This window comes from Stegodyphus dumicola, chromosome 6 (assembly GCF_044657685.1).
Source record: "Stegodyphus dumicola isolate Sdum_Otavi_A_Nest chromosome 6, ASM4465768v1".
Lineage (NCBI taxonomy): Eukaryota > Metazoa > Arthropoda > Arachnida > Araneae > Eresidae > Stegodyphus > Stegodyphus dumicola.
The window spans coordinates 209,016,653-209,041,347 of record NC_140773.1 but is presented as its reverse complement, the minus strand read 5'-3'; the positions used below and the strand labels follow the sequence as shown (position 1 = coordinate 209,041,347).

The window sequence follows — 24,695 nt, the reverse complement described above, 5'->3', positions numbered from 1 at the left end:
TTCCGTTTGTAGTATATTCCTATCAAATTTACTCCCTTTTCCCCAAAAAGATGTCTTTTTTTTAATTTTACCTTCAAATTTGTATAGCTACATACTGAAAACAGGCGTTCAAGTCCGTTTGTAGTATATTGGTATATATGGTCTATTTTTAGAAACAGTGAGACAACATTCCCACACAAAAGGGGGGTAGGGTTAATTTTTATCATGTCTAGAAGACATGATAAAAATTAACAAAAAGGTTTTTTTTTTTTTTTATTTTTTTTTTATTTTTATTTTTTACATCTCAAATTTTTTTTTCTGAGCTTTGAAAAATTTTTCCCAGCCGGCAAATTCTCCAGCCAAGACGATTGGCCTTTTACTTTCACTTTCAACACTTTTCTATAAAAGTATTCTACGTTTTCTGTTCAGAACTGTGCGGGCTGTCCAAGGTGCAGCATGCTTTTTCTCTCTCTACCTCATCTGGACCCAGGACCACTCTTCTAGAAAGAGCTTCTGTGAACACAAGCTTTTTTCCAATTTTTGACGTCTCACAGAATAGAAATCATTCCTCCGTTTAGGGGAAAATGTTTCCCATTTGAAAAGCTAGGACCCCTCGTTTGGATTTCATCAGCAACCATTTATCAGGGTCTAGCGAAATTGGATGATCCATCCATGGATCAGAATTTCCCATCCGTGGTTTTTATGCATCAAGATTTCAACATAGTTTAAGAAAAATCCTTCAATCCTATTTGAAAAGAGATGACATGATATTGAAAGACATTTTCCCATGACGGACATTGAAAGACATTTTCCCATGACGGACATTGAAAGACATTTTCCCATGACGAAATCTCTCTATCCCACACCTTCTTCTAAAGTGAAGTTAAAGAGATTTTTCATACCGAGTTTTCAATTTTCACCTCAAATCATACCTTTGACGACGTGTGACACACAAACCGTGACATAAATTTCAGTTTCCATGACAGCTAACAGTCTTGAGTTTTAAACAAATGTATGAAAGAATTTATTTTTGATCCGTTTCAGCGATTGAGAGCGCTGGGAAAAAAAAGGCTCTTTCCATGACAGCTAACACGCTTGAGCTTTAAACATGTATGAAAGAATTTATTTTTAATCGAATTCAGCGATTAAGTGGGCTGTGAAAATAAAAGGCTCTTTCCATGATATCTAACACTCTTGAGCTTTAAAAATGTATGAAAGAATTTATTTTTAATCCATTTCAGCGATTGAGGGGGCTGGGAAACATTTTCTTAGAGCTCAGGGGGAAAAAAAAGGCTCTTTCCATGATACCTAACACGCTTGAGCTTTAAAAATGTATGAAAGAATTTATTTTTAATCCATTTCAGCGATTGAGTGGGCTCGGAAAATTTTCTTAGAGCTCAGGGAATGTGTCTCCAGGTTGAATGCATGAAAGCCAAAAGAATTCCTCATGAAAGAACATCTTTTTTTCCTGGTTGTGGGATGGAGTAGAGTTGCTGCATCTTTAACAACCCAACAACCCACACTGATCTGAAGAGAAATATGAAATTTTTTTATAGATATAAGAAATGAACTGAAAGTGAAAGTAAAAGTGAAATTGTAGTGGCTGGAAATATTTCTTGGCTGTTGAATGGGAAAAATATTTCCAGAGCTAAAAAAAAAGAAAAAAAACTCTTCCTTTTTTTCTATTAATTTGATGTCTTCACTTTGTTTACTTTGGAATGGAGAAACCCAAAGACTATGACTCATCCTTTCTAAAACATATAATTCCTAGAATGAGTCATGGTCTATTTTTAGAAACAGGGAAACAACATTCTCACACAAAATGGGGGTAGGGTTAATTTTTATCATGTCTAGAAGACATGATAAAAATTAACAAAAAGTTTTTTTTTACATTTCAGATTTTTTTTTCTGAGCTCTGAAAATTTTTTCCCAGTCGGCAACCAAGTGAAAATTCTACAGCCAAGACGATTTGGCTTTTACTTTCACTTTCATCGCTTTTCTATAAAAGTATTCCACGTTTTCTATTCAGAACCGTGCGGGCTATCCAAGGTGCAGCATGCTTTTTCTCTTTCTCTATCTCATCTGGACCTAGGACCACACTTATAGAAAGAGCTTCTGTGAACACAAGCTTCTTTCCACTTTTTAATGTCTCACAGAATAGAAATCATTAATACGTTTAGGGGAAAATATTTCCTGTTTGAAAAGCTGGGGTTTTCGTTTGGATTTCATCAGCAACCGTTTATCAGGTTCTAGCGAAATTGGATGATCCATCCATGGATCAGAATTTCCCATCTGTAATTTGGATGGATCAAGATTTCAACATAGTTTAAGAAAAATCCTTCAATCCTATTTGAAAGGAGATGTCATGATATTGAAAGACATTTTTCCATGACGGACATTGAAAGATATTTTCCCATGACTGACATTGAAAGACATTTTTCCATGACAAATCTCTCTATCCCACAGCTTCTTCTAAAGTGAACTTAAAGAGATTTTTCATACCGGGTTTTCAATTTTTACCTCAAACCATACCGTTGACGACGTGTAAGACACAAACCATGACATAAATTTCAGTTTCCATGACAGCTAACACTCTTGAGCTTTAAAAATGTGTGAAAGACGTTATTTTTAATCCATTTCAGCGATTGAGTGGGCTGGGGTAAAAAAAAAGGCCCTTTCCATGACAGCTAACACGCTTGAGCTTTAAAAATGTATGAAAGAATTTGTTTTTAATCCATTTCAGCGATTGAGTGGGCTGGGAAACATTTTCTTAGAGCTCTGGGGAAAAAAGGCTCTTCCCATGACAGCTAACACTCTTGAGGTTTAAAAATGTATGAAAGAATTTGTTTTTAATTCATTTCAGCTATTGAGTGGGCTGGGGAAAAAAAGGCCCTTTTCAGGAGAGCTAACACTCTTGAGCTTTAAAAATATAGGAACAAATTTATTTTTAATCCATTTCAGCGATTGATTGGGCTGGGAAACATTTTCTTAGAGCTCAGGGGAAAAAAGGCTCTTTCCATGACACCTAACACGCTTGAGGTTTAAAAATGTATGAAAGAATTTATTTTTAATCCATTTCAGGGATTGAGTGGGCTGGGAAACATTTTCTTAGAGCTCAGGGAATGTGTCTCCAGGTTGAATGCACAGCACACACGGATGGGAAGTTGAAACTCGAGTGGCTTAAAAAATAAATATACGAAAGTTGGGTTATCGAGCTGACTAGGAAAAATTTTCAGAGTTCTGGAAATAATTTTGAGTTCAAGCATGGGACATGAGAACGGAAATGTATTACAATCATCATGTCATCATTGTTTTCGAAAGCCAAAAGAATTCCTCATGAAAGAACATCTTTTTTTCCTGGTTGTGGGATGGAGTAGAGTTGCTGCATCTTGAACAACCCACACTGATCTGAACAGAAACATGAAATGTTCTTATAGATATAAGAAATGAATTGAAAGTGAAAGTAGAAATGAAATTGTATTGGCTGGAAATATTTCTTGGCTGTTGAATTGGAAAAATATTTCCAGAACTGAAAAAAAAAAAAAAAACTCTTCTTTTTTTTTCTATTAATTTGATGTCTTCACTTTGTTTACTTTGGAATGGAGAAACCCAAAGACTTTAAAACATATCCTTTTTAAAAACTTATCTTATCTTATAAACTTTAAACTCATCCTTTTTAAAACATATAATTCCTAGAATGAGTCATGGTCTATTTTTAGAAACAGTGAGACAATACTCCCACACAAAAGGGGGGTAGGGTTAATTTTTATCATGTCTAGAAGACATGATAAAAATTAACAAAAAGTTTTTTTTTTTTTTTTTTTTAACATCTCAGAATTTTTTTTCTGAGCTCTGAAAATTTTTTCCCAGTCGGCAACCAATTGAAAAATTTCCAATCGGCTTTTACTTTCACTTTCAACTCTTTTCTATAAAAGCATTCCACGTTTTCTGTTCAGAACCGTGCGGGCTCTCCATGGTGCAACATGCTTTTTCTCTCTCTACCTCATCTGCAGCTAGGATGTTTTTCCTTCTTCAAGAAGTGGAATTCTTTGGGAATACCTTACAATTTCACGAGCTAGCTCTTTCTTATATTTCGAGGAGATTTCAATAAAATTGTTTATAGATGTCACCTATTGCAGATGGGGGAAAAGTCTATACTGGATCGCTGGAGACATCTCATCCAGATAGGTCACGTTATATGTTTTCCCACACATAAATAAATTGGACATGAGCCATCCTTTTGTTTTCTCATCCAACAAAGATAGACACTGCAGACCGTTTTGGGTTTTCACTCTTCGCGAACCGAGACGAGCCGCAGCCACACTTTGAGTTTTCTCTGAGCGCAATAATGGATCACGTGAGCAGCCATTTTGTTTCCCATCTCACCCATATAGGTCATGTTGTATTTTGTTTCCTGCACCTAGCCAATTTTGGACATGAGCCATCCTTTTGTTTTTTTTTCTATCGAACCAAGATAGATTCTGGAGACAATTTTGTTTCTCAACGGAAAAGTAAATTTTCTGAATGGGTACCGGTGTTCGAATACTTTTGTGACCGACTGTACGCGTTGGATAGTTTTTCGAATACCAGCATGAGAAGCTAAAGGGCTGTCATGGAGCTCCTGCAGGATATTTAATCTAAGACTAGCTGGGATAACAGGTCGAAATTCGTTGTTGGAATTCGTAGTTTTTGTATAAAATAATAGACCTTCTATCAGTTCGTAATAGGCCGCCCTATTTCTTATCGCCACAATATCTTGATGGCTAAAATTTTCAGGATCCTTTAAATACTCATAAATGCTTCCAAATTCAGGTTCTTTACCCAGTTCGGTTATTACAGTTTCTCGGGAATTTATTGTACATGCTGTGAGCATTGCCACCTTTACGGTATTACCTTCTTCATCTATTTTAATTCTGGATAGGGCATCTGCTACGATATTTTCCTTTCCGGGGGTATGCTTGATTACCAGATTATATTCTTGTAGCTTGAGTGCCCATCTTATTAACCTTGGGGATAAGTTTTTCCCTGAGTACAATCTAGTTACCGTCGCATGATCAGAGTATACTGTTATTGGCGCCTTTGCAAAATAGACTCGGAACTTTTGCACTGCTAACAGAACTGCAAGTGCCTCTCTCTCGGTCGCGGAATAGTGCCACGGGCTGCTGATTTTGCGAAAGTACTGCTCCTACCGCATAATCCGAAGCATCCGCTGAAATTTCTAAATTCTCATCCTTTTCAGGAAATTTCAACACAGGGGCTTGCGTTAATGCTTGTTTTAATTTTTCGAAAGCACTATTGGCTTCGGCCGTCCACGAGAATCTTGCCTTTCTCCTTTTTAATTTTAACAATGGTTCAGCAATAGCTGCAAAATTTTTTATAAAGGACCTATAATATGAACAAAGTCCTAGAAAAGAAGAGAGCTTTTATCGCCGTGTTTAGAGTCGGATACTTTTGTACAACGATTATTTTTGATTCGTCTGTCTCCATTCCTTTCTGAGATATCTTGTAACCTAAATATTTTAATTCAGGGGCTGCAAATTTGCACTTTTCGACATTAACTTTTAGACCGGCCTCATTTAATAAAGAAAACACCTGTCTTAAATCCTGTACATGTTGGTCGAGATTATCACTAGTAATAATGATATCGTCTAAATAGATAAATGTGGACTTTCCAAGAACAGGTCTTAACCTAATGTCCATACATCGCTGAAATGTTGCCGGCGCCCCTGAAAGGCCAAACGGCATACGCAAAAATGCATAAGTGCCAGACTTGGTTATAAAAGCAGTCTTAGGCACGTCCTCAGGCCTAACCCCTATTTGAAAATAACCAGTCGTTAAGTCTAAAGTCGTCATATATTTGGTGGATGTTATGTTCCTTAGAATTTCTTCAATAATAGGTAACGGATATACCGGATATTTCGTTATGGAGTTTAATTTACGGTAGTCAATTGCGAATCTCCACCTTTTTGGATGTGTCAAAGGATAGTCATTATTTTTCTTACATAAAACCACCGGGCTAGCATAACTACTTGAGATGGGCGTTATGATCTTTTTACGTAGCATATCGGTGATATGCCATTCTATAATTTTTTCCTTATTCTTATCATACCGGTATGCTTTGTGGCGAACTGGCATTGAATCTCCGGTGTCAATACTATGGTTAGTAACCTGAGTAAATCCTGGAATATCACTAAATAACGAAGCAAATTCACTTACCACTTGTCGGATTCTTCCTTGCTGGTCATTAGGCAGGTGGTCAAGATTTAACATCGGCGGTTCAGCCTTTTCTGCACGAACTGGTTTCATCGTCAGCTTAAGGGACGCTTCATTAAAATCCAGCGTTGCTTGTGCCTCTGAAAGAAAATCTATTCCTAAAATTATATGTGCTTGCAGATTCTTTACTATAAAAAACATCACCTTTACTTGTTCGTCCTTGATACGGACATACAGCGTACTTTACCTATACACTCACATTTTTCTCCTTGCGCCGCTAACACTGTCGTATTATCCGAATTATATATGAGGTATATCCGAAAATACTTCCTAAAAAATTCTTCTGCCACACAGGAACACTGCGCGCCTGTATCCAGGAGTGCGGTGGCTGGGATATTATTCACCAACACTTCAATCTTCGGAAGAGCCAAATTTTTCACCATTACTGTATTTAACTTGAAGGAGGAGGGATTTTCTTGGCCTTCGGATTTCCGCACCCTCCCGTCAGCAGAAATCCGTTCTAGTTTAAATTATTTTTCATTTCCGTGCTTTCCTTCTTTTTCCACTGGCCTTGAGACTTTTTTCCTGGATTGCTATTGAACTGTCGACTTTCGCCGGCTGTTTTTGAATGCTCGGGTTTCCTTGCCCACTGATTCGCTTTGCTTCCGTAGCCGTGTGCTTGAGTTTGCTGTAGTCTTGGCGCACCAAATTGGTTTCGCTGTTGATATTGGCGTCTTCTTTCGACGTCCGCCGTTCTTCTACTTTCAAACTGGATTGCTAGCTCAAATAACTTTTCCAGTGTAGTCGGATTTCTTAATTCAATAAAGTCTTGCACATGGGCAGTAAAATCGGCAAAATCACTTGAATTATCTCAGGATCCGACGGTTTCCATACAAGAGTTTGAAGACGTGAATTTTTCTTAAAATAAAGCTTGAGAGGTTTTCGATTCTTTGTTGATATATACTAAAAAGTTCCGTTTCTAATTTTGCACGATCCTTTACAACAGGGAAGGCTTTTACTAGGGCAGTCTGGAAATTCTCGTAAGTATAGGTGGGTCTTCCTGCTTGACCCAAGAGACTTCTGCCTATACATTTGAACCAGTTAAGCGCTTGGCCCCTCAAAGCGCTGGTAGCTAAGGTAACTTTTCGAAATTCGTGCACGGGGTAGAGGATGAAGTGGTTATCCAATTTTTCCAAAAAACTGGTTACCGGTGAGTTTCCATTAAATGTTGCTTCTGGTTTCATCGAAGCGCGCATGGTCTGGACGATGTAACCAAACCCTTCCAGGGCGGCAGCTGGTATTTCTGGATTCTGAGCCGCTTCTGCAGGCAGCACAGGTTCTTCTTGAACCTCGGCCATGGTTGTTCTTCTTCGTTGGGCGCCACTATCTGGTTCAATGTTCCGTCTTACCTTCTGCGGGAACATGCAAGGACCTGACTCGGAACAGAGAGCTTACTAAAGCTATGTTCAATCACTGTGGGGTGTAGACAGGATACACAAGAAGGGTATACAAAACCCTTTATTTTTCTCTATTTACAACTTCCGTACTTCGGAATACACAGACCCACTACTTGGGGTCTAAACGTAAAAATATAAAAGATAAAACTAAACTCTAACTTAACTTTAAAATGATAAACGTGGAAGATTGGCCTTATAATAACAGGAAGCGTATGTAGCACAGAGACTGTGAACACTACAATACGTTTTAATTTATCAAGAGGATTAAAACCTCTGGCCTGGAAGGCAAACAGCAACTGTGTAACTTCTAAGGTAAGCGGCCTGCGTTGACTCACTGCTTCCTCTCCTTCGCTTAGCAAAAAGGCCACACTTAAATACTTGGCGTTCGCCAGAAAAACTTTGCATAAAATCCTTAACGCTTATAATTCTGGCCGGAAGTAGAAAATAAGAAGTGATAGTAAAGATTTAAAATAAAATAAACGTTAGTAAAACTTAAGATCCTTACAAAGAATCTACAGAAATTTATTTTACCTTTTGTGAGAAAACAGTTTTTTTATGTAAACGATGCTCTTAAATTTTAGTTCAGAATTGCGGAAACTTTTCAACAGGTCGTTTCTAGGACCTGCTTCCAAGGTTACCAAATTCTGGCAGCGGCAAATGTAGGGTTTCTATTTATTTTAACTAACATTTATTTTAAGTTTAAACTATCTTTCCTGTCAAGCCTTACTTTCCCCTGGAATTGCCAATGACAGAGTATGTAAATTTTAGTAGAACGCGCAAAGTATTCAAAATTGTCAGCGGAAGTAATCTGAGTTAAATAGAAGGGAAACGAGTTCGAAAGTGTGCTTTTTTGCTTCACGAGCGTGGAGGTGGCTAGTTAGAAATTGAAGAACCACGCGTTTCGGCCTGTGTGCTTGCCTCGGGAGATAGTTAATCTTTCAACGTAATATTCAGAAGTTTGCTGAATTGTCAGCGGTATCTTAGAACGCGGTTAGGTTAGTTACGTTTTAGAGAGCCTCGTAGGTAGTCACTTGTTATTATTCATTTTTAGTTTCTTATTTTTATTTTACCGCCGGGTCGGCGTAGTTTGTGAGCGTCAAGAACACGCATCTGTAATTTCTAAAGTTGAATAAAAAGGGATTTAAACCCTTCTCAAGACTTTGTATACTTTCCAGTTCATAGCAGTCACCACTATTGTTGCGTGCAGGTTGGAAGCGCGCAACATTACATTGGCGCCCGAACACTTGTCTAACTGAAATGGCCGAAAATTGGATGGAAGCTGCTGGACAACAACAAGAAATGGCAAGCCAATTGGAAGGATTTGGATACCTGGTCCAGACGATGAGAGCGTCAATCAAGCAAACGTCAATTTCGACGGAAAAAATTCGTTGGCGATATTTATAGAAGGCTTTGAAAATCACTTCCAGCTGTACCCTGTGCCTGAAAGACAAAATGTTGCCATCGCCACATCTGCACTAAGAGGACAGGCCTCGCTATGGGGGAAGAATATAGTCAAATTTTTATTAGGGGAATTCGGAGGCCAGACATATACATTTGAAAATTTCAAAAAATCGTTATTAAAGGCCTTTCCCATAGCGAAAGACCAAGCAAGGCTAGAAGCCGAACTATATAGTTTTTATCAACGGAATATAGAAGAGTTGACGGACTTTATTCTGCGAAAAATTAAGCTGACGGATATGCTGTATGGGAAGAAACCCGACGCGAGATTATTGAAATAATCTTACCAAGATTGCTACCTGCTTCTCAAGATTACTTCGAAATTAGAAACCCAAGCACATTGCAGGAGCTCTTCGAATTGGCGGTCAAGTTCCAAAATCGCAGAATAGCGGAAAAAGTTAGAGGTGCATCGTATTCTCAAAGTATCCGAAGGCAATCTTCAAATGAGCAGACCAGAAATGCAAACCGCTCTTATGGGGGAAAGAGCTATCAAGCTAACTCATCGAAGCTCGAAGGTCAAAGCCCAAAAAGGAAATTTGAAAACAACCGTCCGCGTACCCAGAAGGCAGAAGTTGAAAGGAAAGCTTTAAACGAGTAGAGGGGCCTGTGAAAGCGAGGGTACAGACCCCGGAAGTTTTGAAAAAACCCTCAAGAAGATACTTAAATACGGTCATCGTAAAAAACTCTCAATTACCAATTATACAAGTCCTGGTTGGCGATGTACCAGTAGAAGCCCTCATCGATACAGGAGCAGAAGGTAATTTTATGAGTGATATTTTTTTAAGAAGAATTTTAATAGGTTTCGATTATTTAAAAATAAAAACACAGAAATCATAGCAGCGCAAGGACAAACTTGTCATTATATTGGAAAAGTATCTTTAAAAATACAGGTTCAAAATGAAAGCCTTAAAGTATTAATTTTTGTAGTAAAAAACTTGCAAAGTCCACTTATTTTAGGTATGGAGTTTTTAAAAGCCGCGAAGGCCAAACTGAATTTTCAGGAAAGTTCTATCGTGCTGGAGATGGAGTGGAGGGTGGTGGAACCAGTGGAACAACCGCAAATCGACCTTAGCCATTTGAATGACCATGAAAGCCAAGCCATCCAGCAAGTGGTGAGTACTTTTTCAAACTTGTTTTCAGAACGGCCTGGTAGTTGTCAAATAGTTACGCATGAGACACAGTTAACTGCCGACAAACCCTGTAGGACTAAACCTTACCGCTATGATAAACAGAAAGAACAAATCATCGAAGAACATATTCAGGAAATGTTAAAGAACCACATAATAACGCCCATAAATAGTGAGTACGCGAGTCCAGTCGTACTATGTAGGAAAAAGAACATAGTACTTTCCTCCTTCGGATAAAAGGGCTTGGAGGTTTGCTATCGATTACAGGAAACTTAATAGTGTTACTAAATTCCCAGTTTACCCTTTGCCGGTTATAGAGGAAATTATTAGAAAGATTAAATCTACAATATACATGACTATGTTGGACTTAACGTCTGGCTACTATCAAATAGCTATGACACCCGAAGACATACATAAAACCGCGTTTATAACAAAATCGCGAACTTATGCATTTTTACGCATGCCCTTTGGGTTGTGTGGGGCCCCGTCAACATTCCAGAGAGCTATGGGCATTGTTCTAAAGCCTGTCCTAGGAAAATCGACTTTAATCTATCTGGATGATATAATTATAACGAGTAGTACGTTGGAACAACATATTAAAGACCTAGAAGAAGTTTTTAAATTATTAAAAGAGGCCGGTCTTACAATTAACGCCTCAAAATGCAAGTTCGCAACTAAAGAACTTAAATATCTGGGTTATAAAATTTCGCAAAAGTGTATAGAAACTCAAGATTCAAAAATAAAAGCCATCAAGAATTTCACACCTCCCAACACCGCCAAGAAACTTTCTTCTTTCCTTGGGTTATGTTCTTATTATCGGTCATTCATAAAAGATTTTGCTAATATTGTTGAACCTTTGTTAGTAATTAAAAGAAAGAAAAGTAAATTCACGTGGACAGCAGAAGCAAATACCGCATTTGAAAGGTTAAAAGAAGCCCTCATCAATGCCCCTGTTTTGAAATTCCCGGAGGGGGACGAAAACCTGAAAATTGCAGTAGATGCGTCGGACTATGCTGTAGGTGCTGTTCTTATGCAAAATGGCCATCCTTTGGCATTTTTTAGTAAAACGTTGAACCCTACACAAAGGAATTATACAGCTACAGAGAGAGAAACATTAGCCGTATTAATGGCTGTACACAAATTTCGAGTTTATTTCGGCAAAGCGCCAGTAACAGTCTTTTCGGATCATGCGGCTGTTGGTAGACTTTACTCGGGGAAAAACCTAACGCCCAGGTTAATAAGATGGGCTTTAAAACTTCAAGAATATAATCTCATAATTAAATATAAACCGGGTAAGGAAAACAATGTAGCTGACGCACTTTCTCGTATAAAACTGGACGATGAAGGAAATGAACTCAAATGCGCTGTGTTGACTTCAAAAATTTTAGATTCTAGAGAAAAAATTATTGCTGAATTGAAAGCTGATCCTGAATTTGGAAGTATCTATGCATATTTGAAAGACCCCGAAAGCTTTGAGCACACAGATATCGATGCGATAAGAAATAGAGCAGAAAACTATGAAATAATAGATAATTTATTATTTTATACGAAAACAACAAACGAAAATCTCGAGTACAAACCAGTCATCCCAGCCTCGCTTCGATTAAGCATTTTGAAGGAATTACACGACGCGAAAACAGCGGGTCATTTAGGAGTCAGAAAGACTTTAAAAAGGGTACGCGAGGCGGTATATTTCCCGCAATTATACAAAATAGTAACTGCGTATGTCAGGTTCTGCAATCAATGTCAGTTAATAAATGATATTAATTACAGCCCGGCCGGGTACTTAAATAACATTCGCGCTACATTTCCGAATGAAATTTTAGGCATAGATCTTCTTGGTCCTTTCCCCCAGAGTTAAATAAAAATCGTTTTCTTTTAGTAATTGAAGATCATTTTTCAAAATGGACAAAAATTGTTCCACTTAAACGCGCGTCAGCCAAAACAGTCGCAGATGCATTCTTACAGATACATTTTAAAATACGGTGCACCGATAAAAGTCATTAGCGATAACGGTAAACAATTCGTTAGGCAAATATTTGAAAATATTTGTACTGGACTTGGCATACGCCATATCAAAATGGTTCCGTATAGACCACAGGCAAATATCGCAGAAAGAGTTAATAAAAATATTGTAAAAATAATTCGAAGTTATGTTAGCACATATCACAAGCGCTGGGATGGCTACATAAATTAGCTTATGCTTTAAGAACGGCAAATCACGATACTACGGGAAAAACTCCAGCAGAATTATTTTTAGGACGGAAGTTAATTACGCCATTAGATAAATTATTCTTTGTGCAACAAAGAGAGCAAGAATTTAAACAAAAAGATGTGTAAAAAGTAATTGAACAGGCGGTTAAAAGCTCGGATACGGCAAGAAATAGACAAAAATTATACTATGATAGAAAACGCCGTGAAGCAGATTTTAAAGTTGGGGATAAAGTGTTGAAGCGGAAATTTTCTTTATCAAGTGCCCCAGACAATTTTACTGAAAAGTTAGCTCCAAAATTTGAAGGCTCCTATGTAACTCAGGAAATCAAGGGAGTCGTATTGCACCGTAAAAACGAGAGAGGGGAAATCTGTAAAGCAAGTCCCGACCAGGTGAAAAAATATTATAATCAAAATGATTTTGAAATCCTTAAAAGTTTCTTGCAGGACTCAAGCGTAAAAGAAGTGGAAGGTCAAGAAGTAACATCACCCGCTCCACCACCCAAGAAGCAGAGAACTGAAGAGAAACCTAGCCCTGCTACAAGTCATGCGACGGTACCGAAAAGAAGAAATGAAAACGTTCAGACTCCAGCATTTAAGAAATACAAGAAAGCAACGCCGCCGCGTAAAGAAGCTTTGGTAAAGAGGAAAAGACCACTTACAACGTATCGTAATAGAAATTCTGCATCGAGGAAAACGCTTCCAGAGCCAGATTGTCAGGTGCAAACCAGGCCGCCGTTCCCGAGAACGAAAAGACAGCAGGAGAAACGAAAAGACCACCTCCAACAGAAGAAATTCAAGCATGATTCCAGACCGGAGGACGCCAAGACCAGCCGTCCAGGGGCAAAACGGAAAAGACAGCAATCCGACGACTACCACTCCAAGAGGCCAGCATGCAGAGGGCGAAAAAGAAATATCAACATGGACGACACTCGAAAGACACAAAGGAGACGCCTGACGTCGATGAAGTCCATATCGTGGGACCAGTTCTGCCAGAAGAGGATGTCGGAGTTCCAATCATCGAAAACTCAAAGATAAGTTAAAATCTTTATAAATTTTTTTTCTTTTTTTCCGAAATGTTATGCATAAATACGAAGTTCTATGTTTTGACGGAAGTCAATTTGGCTTGGTTGAGACTTAGTTTTGTTTTACTTTATTTAGCTAAGGCAAAAGTATTATTTTCTTTAAGTATAAAATCTAAGAACAAGCAGTTTCTGTTGGTCGAAAGACTAATTCTGTTATGTTAAAGCTAAAATTTGGCCGAAGATAAAAATAACTTCGTATTCTTGTATTAATAAGAATTTTAGTTTCAGTGCCGCCAGCTTGGCGAAGAATGAGTAAAGTAAAAATTTATTTCTCTTATTCATTTTATGGTAAATTGTAAAAATCATATGTATTAAAATTTTGTAAAGGTACGTAAATACTTGAATGTTATGTAAAAGTAGAATTTAGTCTAGAAGCATAAAATTTTAGATGCTAAAAGTAAATGCTCAATAGAAACGAATTCAAATTTAAGTATTAAACTGTAGATAAAATCATGCTTTAGAGCGAAAGCCTGAGTGTCTAAAGATGAATGAGGGAGAATTTAGAATGAATGTGTTTTGTAGGGTTCTCCACCTACACTTGAATTTTAAGAATGTTAAAATAGCTCATCGAGTTTTAGAATGTCGAGTAAGGTGTGTCTATTTGGTCGTTGAATTCTAACAAATCATTGCGGTTAGGGGAAATGTTGCAATACTAAAACACGAATATTCCCGTTTGACACCACACATGGTGGAGAGCCAGGGTAAAGTTAAATTCATGTTTGAATACTTGAATGAATGTGAATTAAGCAGTAACTATGGAAAATAAATCGATCAAAAACAAAAACTTCTTCAGTGTCAAGAAAGTGTAAATTATAATGTATTTAGAAAGATACTGATACTTATTCCTTCCAGATGCTGGAAGGAAGAGAACAGATTGATTGCTGAAGTCCAGGAAAGGTTGCTGTAAGAAGAGAGGGTTAAATAAGTATCTACAGAAATTTATTCTACATTTTGTGAGAAAACAGTTTTTTTTATGTAAACGAGGCTCTTAAATTTTAGTTCAGAATTGCGGAAACTTTTCAACAGGTCATTTCTAGGACCTGCTTCCAAGGTTACCAAATTCTGGCAGCGGCAAATGTAGGGTTTCTATTTATTTTAACTAACATTTATTTTAAGTTTAAACTACCTTTCTTGTCAAGCCTTACTTTCCCCTGGAATTGCCAATGCCAGAGTATGTAAATTTTAGTAGAACGCGCAAAGTATTCAAAATTGTCAGCGGAAGTAATCTGAGTTAAATAGAAGGGAAACGAGTTCGAAAGTGTGCTTTTTTGCTTCACGAGCGTGGAGGTGGCTAGTTAGAAATTGAAGAACCACGCGTTTCGGCCTGTGTGCTTGCCTCGGTAGATAGTTAAATCTTTCAACGTAATATTCAGAAGTTTGCTGAATTGTCAGCGGTATCTTAGAACGCGGTTAGGTTAGTTACGTTTTAGAGAGCCTCGTAGGTAGTCACTTGTTATTATTCATTTTTAGTTTCTCATTTTTATTTTACCGCCGGGTCGGCGTAGTTTGTGAGCGTCAAGAACACGCATCTGTAATTTCTAAAGTTGAATAAAAAGTGATTTAAACCCTTCTCAAGACTTTGTATACTTTCCAGTTCATAGCAGTCACCATATTGTTGCGTGCAGATTGGAGGCGCGCAACATTACAATGTCTCTAAACTTTCATTCCAATTAACATGAGACAGTATTAATGTCCTAAACATTTTTTTAACAAAAAATTACGGTTGATCTTTAGATTATGGTAACTTGGCGATTTTTTGGCGAAAATTTGGCGACCAACTCTCCTACAGCAACCCTCTATTTTTTTTTCCCGCCGCCATTTTGTCTTCACGAAGTAAAGACATGTTTCTTTTCATTCTATCTACTGAACACTTCTTCCAACAATCTACTAGCCGAATTACACTTATGCTAGAAATTTTATCTAACAAAACTGCTTAATGATGACAAATATTCACTGCAAAATTGGGAAAAAATGCACAATACCATACTCCTTATGTGTTTTTCAAAATAACACATACACATAAACCATGTACACGTCGACTTATTTTTACTTAAAAAAACATCCCAGAATTGCACAAAAATGGCATTGCGCACACTCTTCACTATATCCATGTACACTGCTTTTTTCTCATAAATTAGAAAAATTTCACGAAAATACATGACAGTTTTCTCAATCTTTAAACCCGGTAAAAAGAACATATATGAAATTACCTGATCGCGAAAAAGTATTTACCCTTTCCAAATATGAACATTTCCACATATAAAATAAATAAAATATCCAAAAACATTTACCTCTAAATCATCTATTATATTATAAACGTCACCAACGAATTCATACCGCAAACATTACAAATACTTAGTGTCAAATATTTAAATTATTTCCATGCACGTTCACTTCAACTAAAACGTATACCAAATTCCTACAAACATAAAATTCACAAAATAACTATTATTTAATTAAAATATAATTCAAAAACACTACTTAAAATATAAATAAGCACATACATTAAATTAATAAAAATTAGCTTTCAATCCTAATTACTTTAAACTAAATCATTGCTAATAACAATTTTCCCAATAATACCAAATTACTTTACTTCCACCTTACATTTAGAACAATGCATAAAAATAATATCCTCAAATAATTAAAAATACTAACTTACCTAATCTTCTTCAGAATCTTGCTTACATGGTGGATACACTTTTATTATGGATTCAATAAAATTATTGAACGATTTTTTCTGCGAATTTTTCCTCCACACTTCCTCCGCTAAATAAAAAGCAAAATTCTCTTTATCACAATGCCTCGGAATGGCGCTTTTTATAGCACTCCACGTGCCCTCTATTGTATTGGTATGTGCACCTGTTTCCAGATCTTTAAAATAATATTTGTGGTTCACAGCAAGATGTTTAAAACCTTCATCTTCCAAACATTCATACGATTTCCAGCAATCTGAAATAATTATAGTACCCGGTAGAATATATTCTTTTATAAAACTTGTAAGGATCTTAAGTTTTACTAACGTTTATTTTATTTTAAATTTTTACTACTTATTTTCTACTTCCGGCCAGAATTAAAAGCTTTAACTTATTTATTCAAATTTGTCTTGGGAACGCCAAGTACTTAAGTTGTGGCTTTTTGCCAAGCAAGAGAGAGAGGAAGGAGTGAGTAGGAGCAGGCCGCTTGCCATTGCAGTTTTACTCGGTTGCTGGTTGCCTTCAAGGCCAGAGATTTAATCCTCTTGATAATTCTAAACGTATCGTAGTGTTAACAGTTCTCTGTACTACATATGGCCTTTCTGTTAATATACGGCCAATCTTCAAGTAGACCCTTGTTTATTAATCCAAAGTTAGTTTAGTTAGAATTTAGTTAATATTTTTATATTCTTACTTTCAGACCACAAGTGGTTGGTCTCTGTATTCCGAAGTCCGGAAATCATTGTAAAGAGAGAAAAATAAAGGGTTTCGTATACCCTTCCTGTGTATCTTGTCTACTTCCCATATTTATTGAACATAGCATTAGTAAGCTCCCTGTTCCGAGTCAGGTCATTGAATGTTCCCCAAGCTAGTAAGGAGAAACATTGAACTTGATAAACTTAATAAACAATCTTTACTTCTATCTCGCACAACCTTAAAAAACATTTATTACTACCCCTTTCAATCCCACCAAACACCCATTTTCCTTCCACTCTCCTACCTCTCTGATATTTCCGCTTCCCAAACTTACTCTCATCAATTTCCACAATAACATTCATACCACCAAGCATACCCATATCATTTTCGCAAAATTCCACGCACACTTCCCTACAAAAAGAATTCCAATCAGCTGCAGTCCTACTGCTAATTTCTAAATCCGAAATCCAATAGTCAACTGGCAATCTATTCACCCAATAATAAGAAATCAATAATCTCATCCATACTCAAACGATTTTCAGCAAACCACGTACCCTTCCTTACACTCCGTTTCAAAAAATGTCCATTTTCACCAGATTTCTTGCACCGCCATTCAAACTTATCAGTAGTATCCTTCCTTTCACACAATCTCATTTCATTCCCACATTTTGGACATTCATACTTATCCGCAATTAAATCTACACTCATGCACCATTCAACCAATTCTTTTGAATTATCACACAAACGTATTAAAAATCTAGAATTCACTTTAGACAGCGCCATACAATCCCAAAATTATTCAACCCTACTTCACACAACACACAATGAAGCTTAATACAAAATAATATACAGCCACAGATATTTTTCCAAATTCCCCCCTTTTCCGATTAAAGAACCGTAATTTGTCCATTAATATCACATGACATATCCCATGATCTCTTATTTCCCTCACACAAAATAATGCGTAATCGGAACTGAGTACTGCTCACATTATTACCAAAGTCCCAGGTAGTAACCTTTATCGCCTCCAAAATGTCGCCAAACTACCATTTACCATATTCTAAAGATCAGCCAAAATTACTAGTATAATAATTGCTTTTAAATTCAGTCCTCTCCAGCAAAAGCGCAGGAATTAATTAACTAAATATTTCCATTTTCTTTACCTAATGTGTGTATTATATAAAGAGAAAAATCTTATTTTTATAACTTCTTCTATAAAAAGAGATAAGAATTAAAAATGTTTAAATTGAAAATAATATTTTATGGATTATGCATAAAATATAACTGCCCATAGTGCATTTTAAAACAAACGAGATTTCTAACAAATTGTCCAGCTATGACCCTGAAGTCAGCGGTTACAACCATAGCAAATTTTGTGTAAATATTGTGAACCTTTCTTTACAGTTGCTCTGTATTTTTAAAGTACCAACTATTTTTTAATTCCTTTAACTTTTTTATTTTATTTATTTATTTGTTTATTTTTTCACTAACAGTACATTTTAGTTTTAATAATATATATATTATTTCATTAATATTTAAGGCTTTTAGAAACTAAATCCAAAACAAACAATACTCGCTTAAGCGGGAAAGATGTTCAGTGTCGTAACTCGCGAACTGCTTGTTTGGCGCCAAAATATTACAGTGACACCTAGCGGCGGAAAATGAAAATATTTACAGGATACACGGCAGTGAAAACGCTTGTACGGATGCCGTAGGCGTGTCTTCAATTGACGCAACGCATTCGTACGCAGTAGTGGAAACGAGACTTAATTGTTATCTTATTGTTGCGTGCATACGGGTTCGTTATGGATTAAATGCACACAGAATCTATGATACCTTGATAAAAATTCATTTTCCCAAGAGGAACACCACCTCCTACCACACTACTCCTCATACTCTTCCTTCCAGATTCTTACCAGAAGTCGAGTAAAAAGATCTTTCTACATCTTGACACTCGAGAATAAAATACGATCTCTCTGTGTGTGTGTTTATAAGTTATTTCTCCCGCCTTCTTAGCGTGCTTTCGTGGTGTGGTGATCTGCACGCTGGCCACGTATTCCAGAGGTCTGTTGTTCGATTCTCGGCGAAGACGTTGCTTATTTTTCATCTCTCCTGCTTTAAAAAAAAGGATACGTAATGTCTCTACAACTTTACAGTTCTGGAACTGGTAAGACCCACCTAACGCTAGAGGGCGCTGAAAGCGCCATTGGGTGTGTTCTGAGACTCGATGGAAGTTACTCGATGGATGATGTGCGATTTCTGAGATTGAGATATTATTATATTTAATTAAATCAATTTATATTTTATTGATTGGTGATTATTGATTTTGATTTATTGATATGAGATGTGATATTGTGTTTTGCTGAACCACCATACTTTCGACAAACTTGGATTACCGCTGAATCTCAAAACCACCGATGCGCCGGAACTTTCCGTAAAAGTACTTTTCTTAGTACCAAAGAGCACAAGCAATAGTTACACTTAAAACTACTAAGAACATTAAACAAAACGCATCTAAAAGGGGAAGCTCATACGTAGTTCTAAAATAATGTTTAAAGATGAGATGCAGATTTCGAATTTTCAACAAATCTAACGCAGCACTTGATACGCGTCGAGTGTGCTGACCATTACACCACAAAGGCATGGTAAGAAGGCGGGGAGAAATACCTTATAATATGACACATGAGGTCATTGAAATGTATCTCATTAAAGCCCATTTTGAGCTAAAAAAAATATTTTAGTGTAGACTTCGAAACCTATAGCGTTTTATTAAAAATCTGTTGGAAAAAAAAGTTGCTTTTTTATTTTTGCCAGATTTTAACTATTAAGTGATTTGTGTACTTTGGATATAATGTACTAGAATTTACTAGTACTATCTTCACTCTACTATAACTATTTTCTTAGTACACTATACTTCCGAGCTTTCTATTTCCGAACTTGCGCAAAGCTCTAACATTTCTAGACTTTCTTTTAGGGTGTATGGCAACAACCGCACTTGTTTTTAAAATGGCCACTATCCATGGTTTGTAATTCTTGACATTAATTTTTTCCAAAATTTAGTTGACAGGATGGCTGTGTCTTCTTGGCTTTTTGAGAAACGGCCTCTTAAAAGAGCCAAGTTGGGACCGCCGGACGTCTATCCCCAAGATCCAAAACAAAAAGAGGTATTTTTTTGTATTTAAATATGAAGTTATGAACTATATTTAATTTTGCCGCAGTGTTTTTATTAGTATTTTTTAGGTCTTGCCTTTTAATACTGTAAATGTTGGTGTAATATATCATTGATGTGAGTATTTTTTTCCGTTTGGTCCCGAAAAATTAAATTTGTCAGAAGTATTTATTTTCCTTGGTTGTCATAAAAAGACAGTATACTTTAATATAGGAAGCTGCTAAGCTATTTTATGACACATAATTTTTTTTTTTTTAGTTTAATTGGAAAAATATAAAACTTCTCAAATTATTATACATGGGAAAATTCTTATACTTTTAAGCATCATTGCAATTTGTTTTCATTTAATGTCTTTTTAAAGCTCTGAATTGCAGTGTTACTTGTACTAAAAGAATGTTTCCTTTCAATATATTACTTTGTTGTAAGAATGGTGTATGTAAATTATCTTGCTTGTGTTCTGGACACTCTTAGACTTGTTGGAAAAGGACTTAAGATGGTCTATTTACTAGAGAATCTATTTGCTTAACAAATAAAATATAATCTTTTTTCGGCGTTTAAAAACGTAAAAAATGAAATTTTATGCAGTAGCAGGATGAAAGAATTTCTTTCTAGCATATAAATGTTAGTAATTTATTTTTCTTAGGAAAAGATTGAAATTTTTTTCCTGTACATGATGGAATATTTAGTTATTGTCTAAATAAACCTGCAAGAGTAGATTACTGTTATTTTAAACTTTTAAGGTTCCTATTAATATATAAATTTTTTTACTGCTTATATGATATGCAAGAAGTGCGAAACATAAATATTCTTGTGTTTTAATTTTCGCAGATAGCAGATCTGATACAATTTTCACAGATATTTTTTGTTGATGATTATACCTTCAGTCTACATGTGTGGTGACTTTGTAGTGAAATTTAAAAATTTCACAAATATAACTAACTAGTCAGTAATACAATCAAAAGTCTTTAATCCGGACTCGTCAGGACTTCGGCGATTCCGGATTATCAATTTTTTCTGCATTATAGATCATCTGTTTAAATATGGTAAGATGGCATACATAAATTATACAATTAAAAATATGAAATCATAATTTATGAAATAAAGAGCAAATGGGATCTAAAGGGTATCAAAATTTACAAAAAAAAAAGCGTAATATTTATTTGTTTACTTTATTAAACATCTCTTTCAATGCTTGCATGCGTAAAGCATACATTACGCATAGTCGAAATTAGAAAATTGCAACCAGAAAAATATTTTATGCGTATTTGTGATATTTATCATGACGAGGAAATTGATTTAAATCATATTGGAGTACATCAAGATGCAACACTACATTTAATAAGGAATTATAAGCCGAATAAAGTAAAAACATCTGCCCTGAAGATGAGGATAGTGCTGACAGATCAACTTCCAGTTCATTGCGCGCTGTGACGTCCTCCCCCCCCCTGCAGAGCAGCGTGAAATTGATAAACAGATTTTGGAATGGTTAGAGAAACAAATCACCTCTCTGTCACTTTCTTCGTGTCTTTATCCATTTTTTGCAGCAATTCCACTTTTTGTTTAATGAACATTGAAACATGCTTTCGCTTTGTAGATCCTTTGGCAGCTCCAGAATCGGAAATTCTATTTGACATAATTGAAAGTTCAAGCTTACTTTTATAAAATTGCTCTAACAGTCTGCAAAAAATAATAAGCCGGATCCAATTCAAAGATTAAGGAACAACGCAATCTGAAATAACGTGACTGAAATAGATAATTAGATAATTTTAGCTTAGCTTATACCATCGGTTATAGATTAAACGTGCATGCGTAAATGTATTACGCGCATGCGTAAAGGTATTATGCGCATGCATAAACGCATTATGCATTTATGCATGCGCAGAAAGTTTGTATCTTTGAGGTCCGGATTAAAGACTTTGACTGTATATATATATACACTGCTCAAACCACTGCGGTCACTTTACAGAAAAGTTTTATGTTTATTTTCATGTTGTACTCAGGAAAAGTCTTCAGGGAAAATTTCTGCTTGATGGCTAGAATTATATCGACAGGGCTTCATGATCAGAAAGTCATGAACTCTTGCCACTTTATTTCAAAGCTACACTTTTCCATTAAATTTCTTTGCATATGCTCACACTGTCCCTAAAATTCTCGGTATTCTCCTTGTGCTGCAAAAAAAAAAAAAAAAAAAAAAAAAAAGAGTACCTGTCATCCCTTGGTATACATTAAAGTCCCGTTCACAAGAGCAGATTCGACCGGTAGCGAAAACCTGTTCTTCCAACGTGTCCCATTCACATGGGAACAAGCATTAACTGCCTCGCCGAATTGGAGGTAGAATTTGGTTGAATGTTCCCTACCTCTCGGGAGCAGGGCAAATGGGGAGATTTACCGTACTATACTGTACGATTGCGCGGTTCACTTTAGTTACTGCTCGCTGGACTGTCAGCGAAACAATCACGCTGATAGATGTAGCATCCCCTCAAAAATTAGATAGAACTGTACAAGATACGGAAATTAAAGACAAATACAGACAAGGAGATCTGATGCTAGGTATTCCAGAAATGTCGTTCAAATTAAAACAAAAGTTAAGACAAGTGCATATTGGCTTCAACGTGGCAAGGCACTCGGTACATTTTGAATGATTTTTTAAAAAAAATTTAAGCATTTTCATTTACTTTTTATGAACATTATTAAAAGGTTTTGTGAGACAAAATAATTTTAAGCTGAAGAAAAAAGTTTTTGCTAGTAATTTTTTTTAATTAAAATTTTTGAAGAAAAATTTTACAATTAAAATATCTTTCTTCTCCTATTATTTTCAATGTCTCCCCCCCTAGTTTTTTTATTGTATTTATTAGAGTGTTCTTAATAACTTCAAGGAATGATTTTGCAATTAATGAATTAGTTTCTGAGAAAAAAATAAAAGTACACTTTTATGATCTCAGTCATATTTTCATTTCAAATAATTTTTCGGTTGATCTTTACATTATGGTAACTTGGCGTTTTTTTGGCGAAAATTTGGCGACCAACTCTCCTACAGCAACCCTCTATTTTTTTTTCCCGCCGCCATTTTGTCTTCACGAAGTAAAGACATGTTTCTTTTCATTCTATCTACTGAACACTTCTTCCAACAATCTACTAGCCGAATTACACTTATGCTAGAAATTTTATCTAACAAAACTGCTTAATGATGACAAATATTCACTGCAAAATTGGGAAAAAGTGCACAATACCATACTCCTTATGTGTTTTTCAAAATAACACATGCACATAAACCATGTACACGCCGACTTATTTTTACTTAAAAAAACATCCCAGAATTGCACAAAAATGGCATTGCGCACACTCTTCACTATATCCATGTACACTGCTTTTTTCTCATAAATTAGAAAAATTTCACGAAAATACATGACAATTTTCTCAATCTTTAAACCCGGTAAAAAGAACATATATGAAATTACCTGATCGCGAAAAAGTATTTACCCTTTCCAAATATGAACATTTCCACATATAAAATAAATAAAATATCCAAAAACGTTTACCTCTAAATCATCTATTACATTTTACACGTCACCAACGAATTCATACCGCAAGCATTACAAATACTTAGTATCAAATATTTAAATTATTTCCATGCATGTTTACTTCAACTTAAACGTATACCAAATTGTTACAAACATAAAATTCACAAAATAACTATCATTTAATTAAAATATCACTAAACCATGTACACGCCGACTTATTTTTACTTAAAAAAACATCCCAGAATTGCACAAAAATGGCATTGCGCACACTACTCACTATATCCATGTACACTGCTTTTTTCTCATAAATTAGAAAAATTTCACGAAAATACATGACAGTTTTCTCAATCTTTAAACCTGGTAAAAAGAACATATATGAAATTACCTGATCGCGAAGAAGTAATGAACATTTCCACATATAAAATAAATAAAATATCCAAAAACTTTTACCTCTAAAACATCTATTACATTATACACGTTACCAACGAATTCATACCGCAACCATTACAAATACTTAGTGTCACATATTTAAACTATTTCCATGCACGTTTACTTCAACTAAAATGTATACCAAATTCCTGCAAACATAAAATTCACAAAATAACTATCATTTAATTAAAATATAATTAAATTCAAAAACACTACTTAAAATATAAATGAGCACATACATTAAATTAATACATACATAAATACCCATTTCGAATTCACTTTAGTTACGGCCATGGGATCCAAAAATTCACGAACACTGTTTCACACAACACAGAATAAAGCCAAATACAAAATTTCCAGATTTTTTCGCGATTTCCCCCCTTTTCCGATTAAAGAACCGTAATTCGTCCATTAATATCACATGACATATCCCATGATCTCTCATTTCCTTCACACAAAATAATGCGTAATCGGAACTGAGTACTGCTCACATTATTACCAAAGTGCCAGGTAGTAACCTTTATCGCCTCCAAAATGTCGCCAAACTACCAGTTACCATATTGTAAAGATCAACCAATTTTTCTTTTCAGTATTTTGCAAAACCCATCCTTGTGTCTATAAAGTATATAATTTTAAATAAGCAGTAAAAATAAT

The 24,695-nt window shown here is 35.7% G+C and overlaps 1 protein-coding gene across 5 annotated transcripts in view; it reads left to right on the top strand.

Annotated features, from left to right (window-relative positions):
* The first annotated feature begins 19,931 nt into the window (after nucleotides 1-19,931).
* Nucleotides 19,932-24,695, top strand: part of kto (mediator complex subunit kohtalo) — a 230,910-nt gene continuing 226,146 nt past the window's right edge. For all 5 annotated transcript variants that reach the window (XM_085819429.1, XM_085819431.1, XM_085819430.1 and 2 more), the window contains exon 1: nucleotides 19,932-20,086. In XM_085819429.1, the coding sequence (XP_085675555.1) occupies nucleotides 19,991-20,086 (96 nt within the window). In that variant the 5' untranslated portion in view covers nucleotides 19,932-19,990. The remainder of the gene's footprint in view (nucleotides 20,087-24,695) is intronic.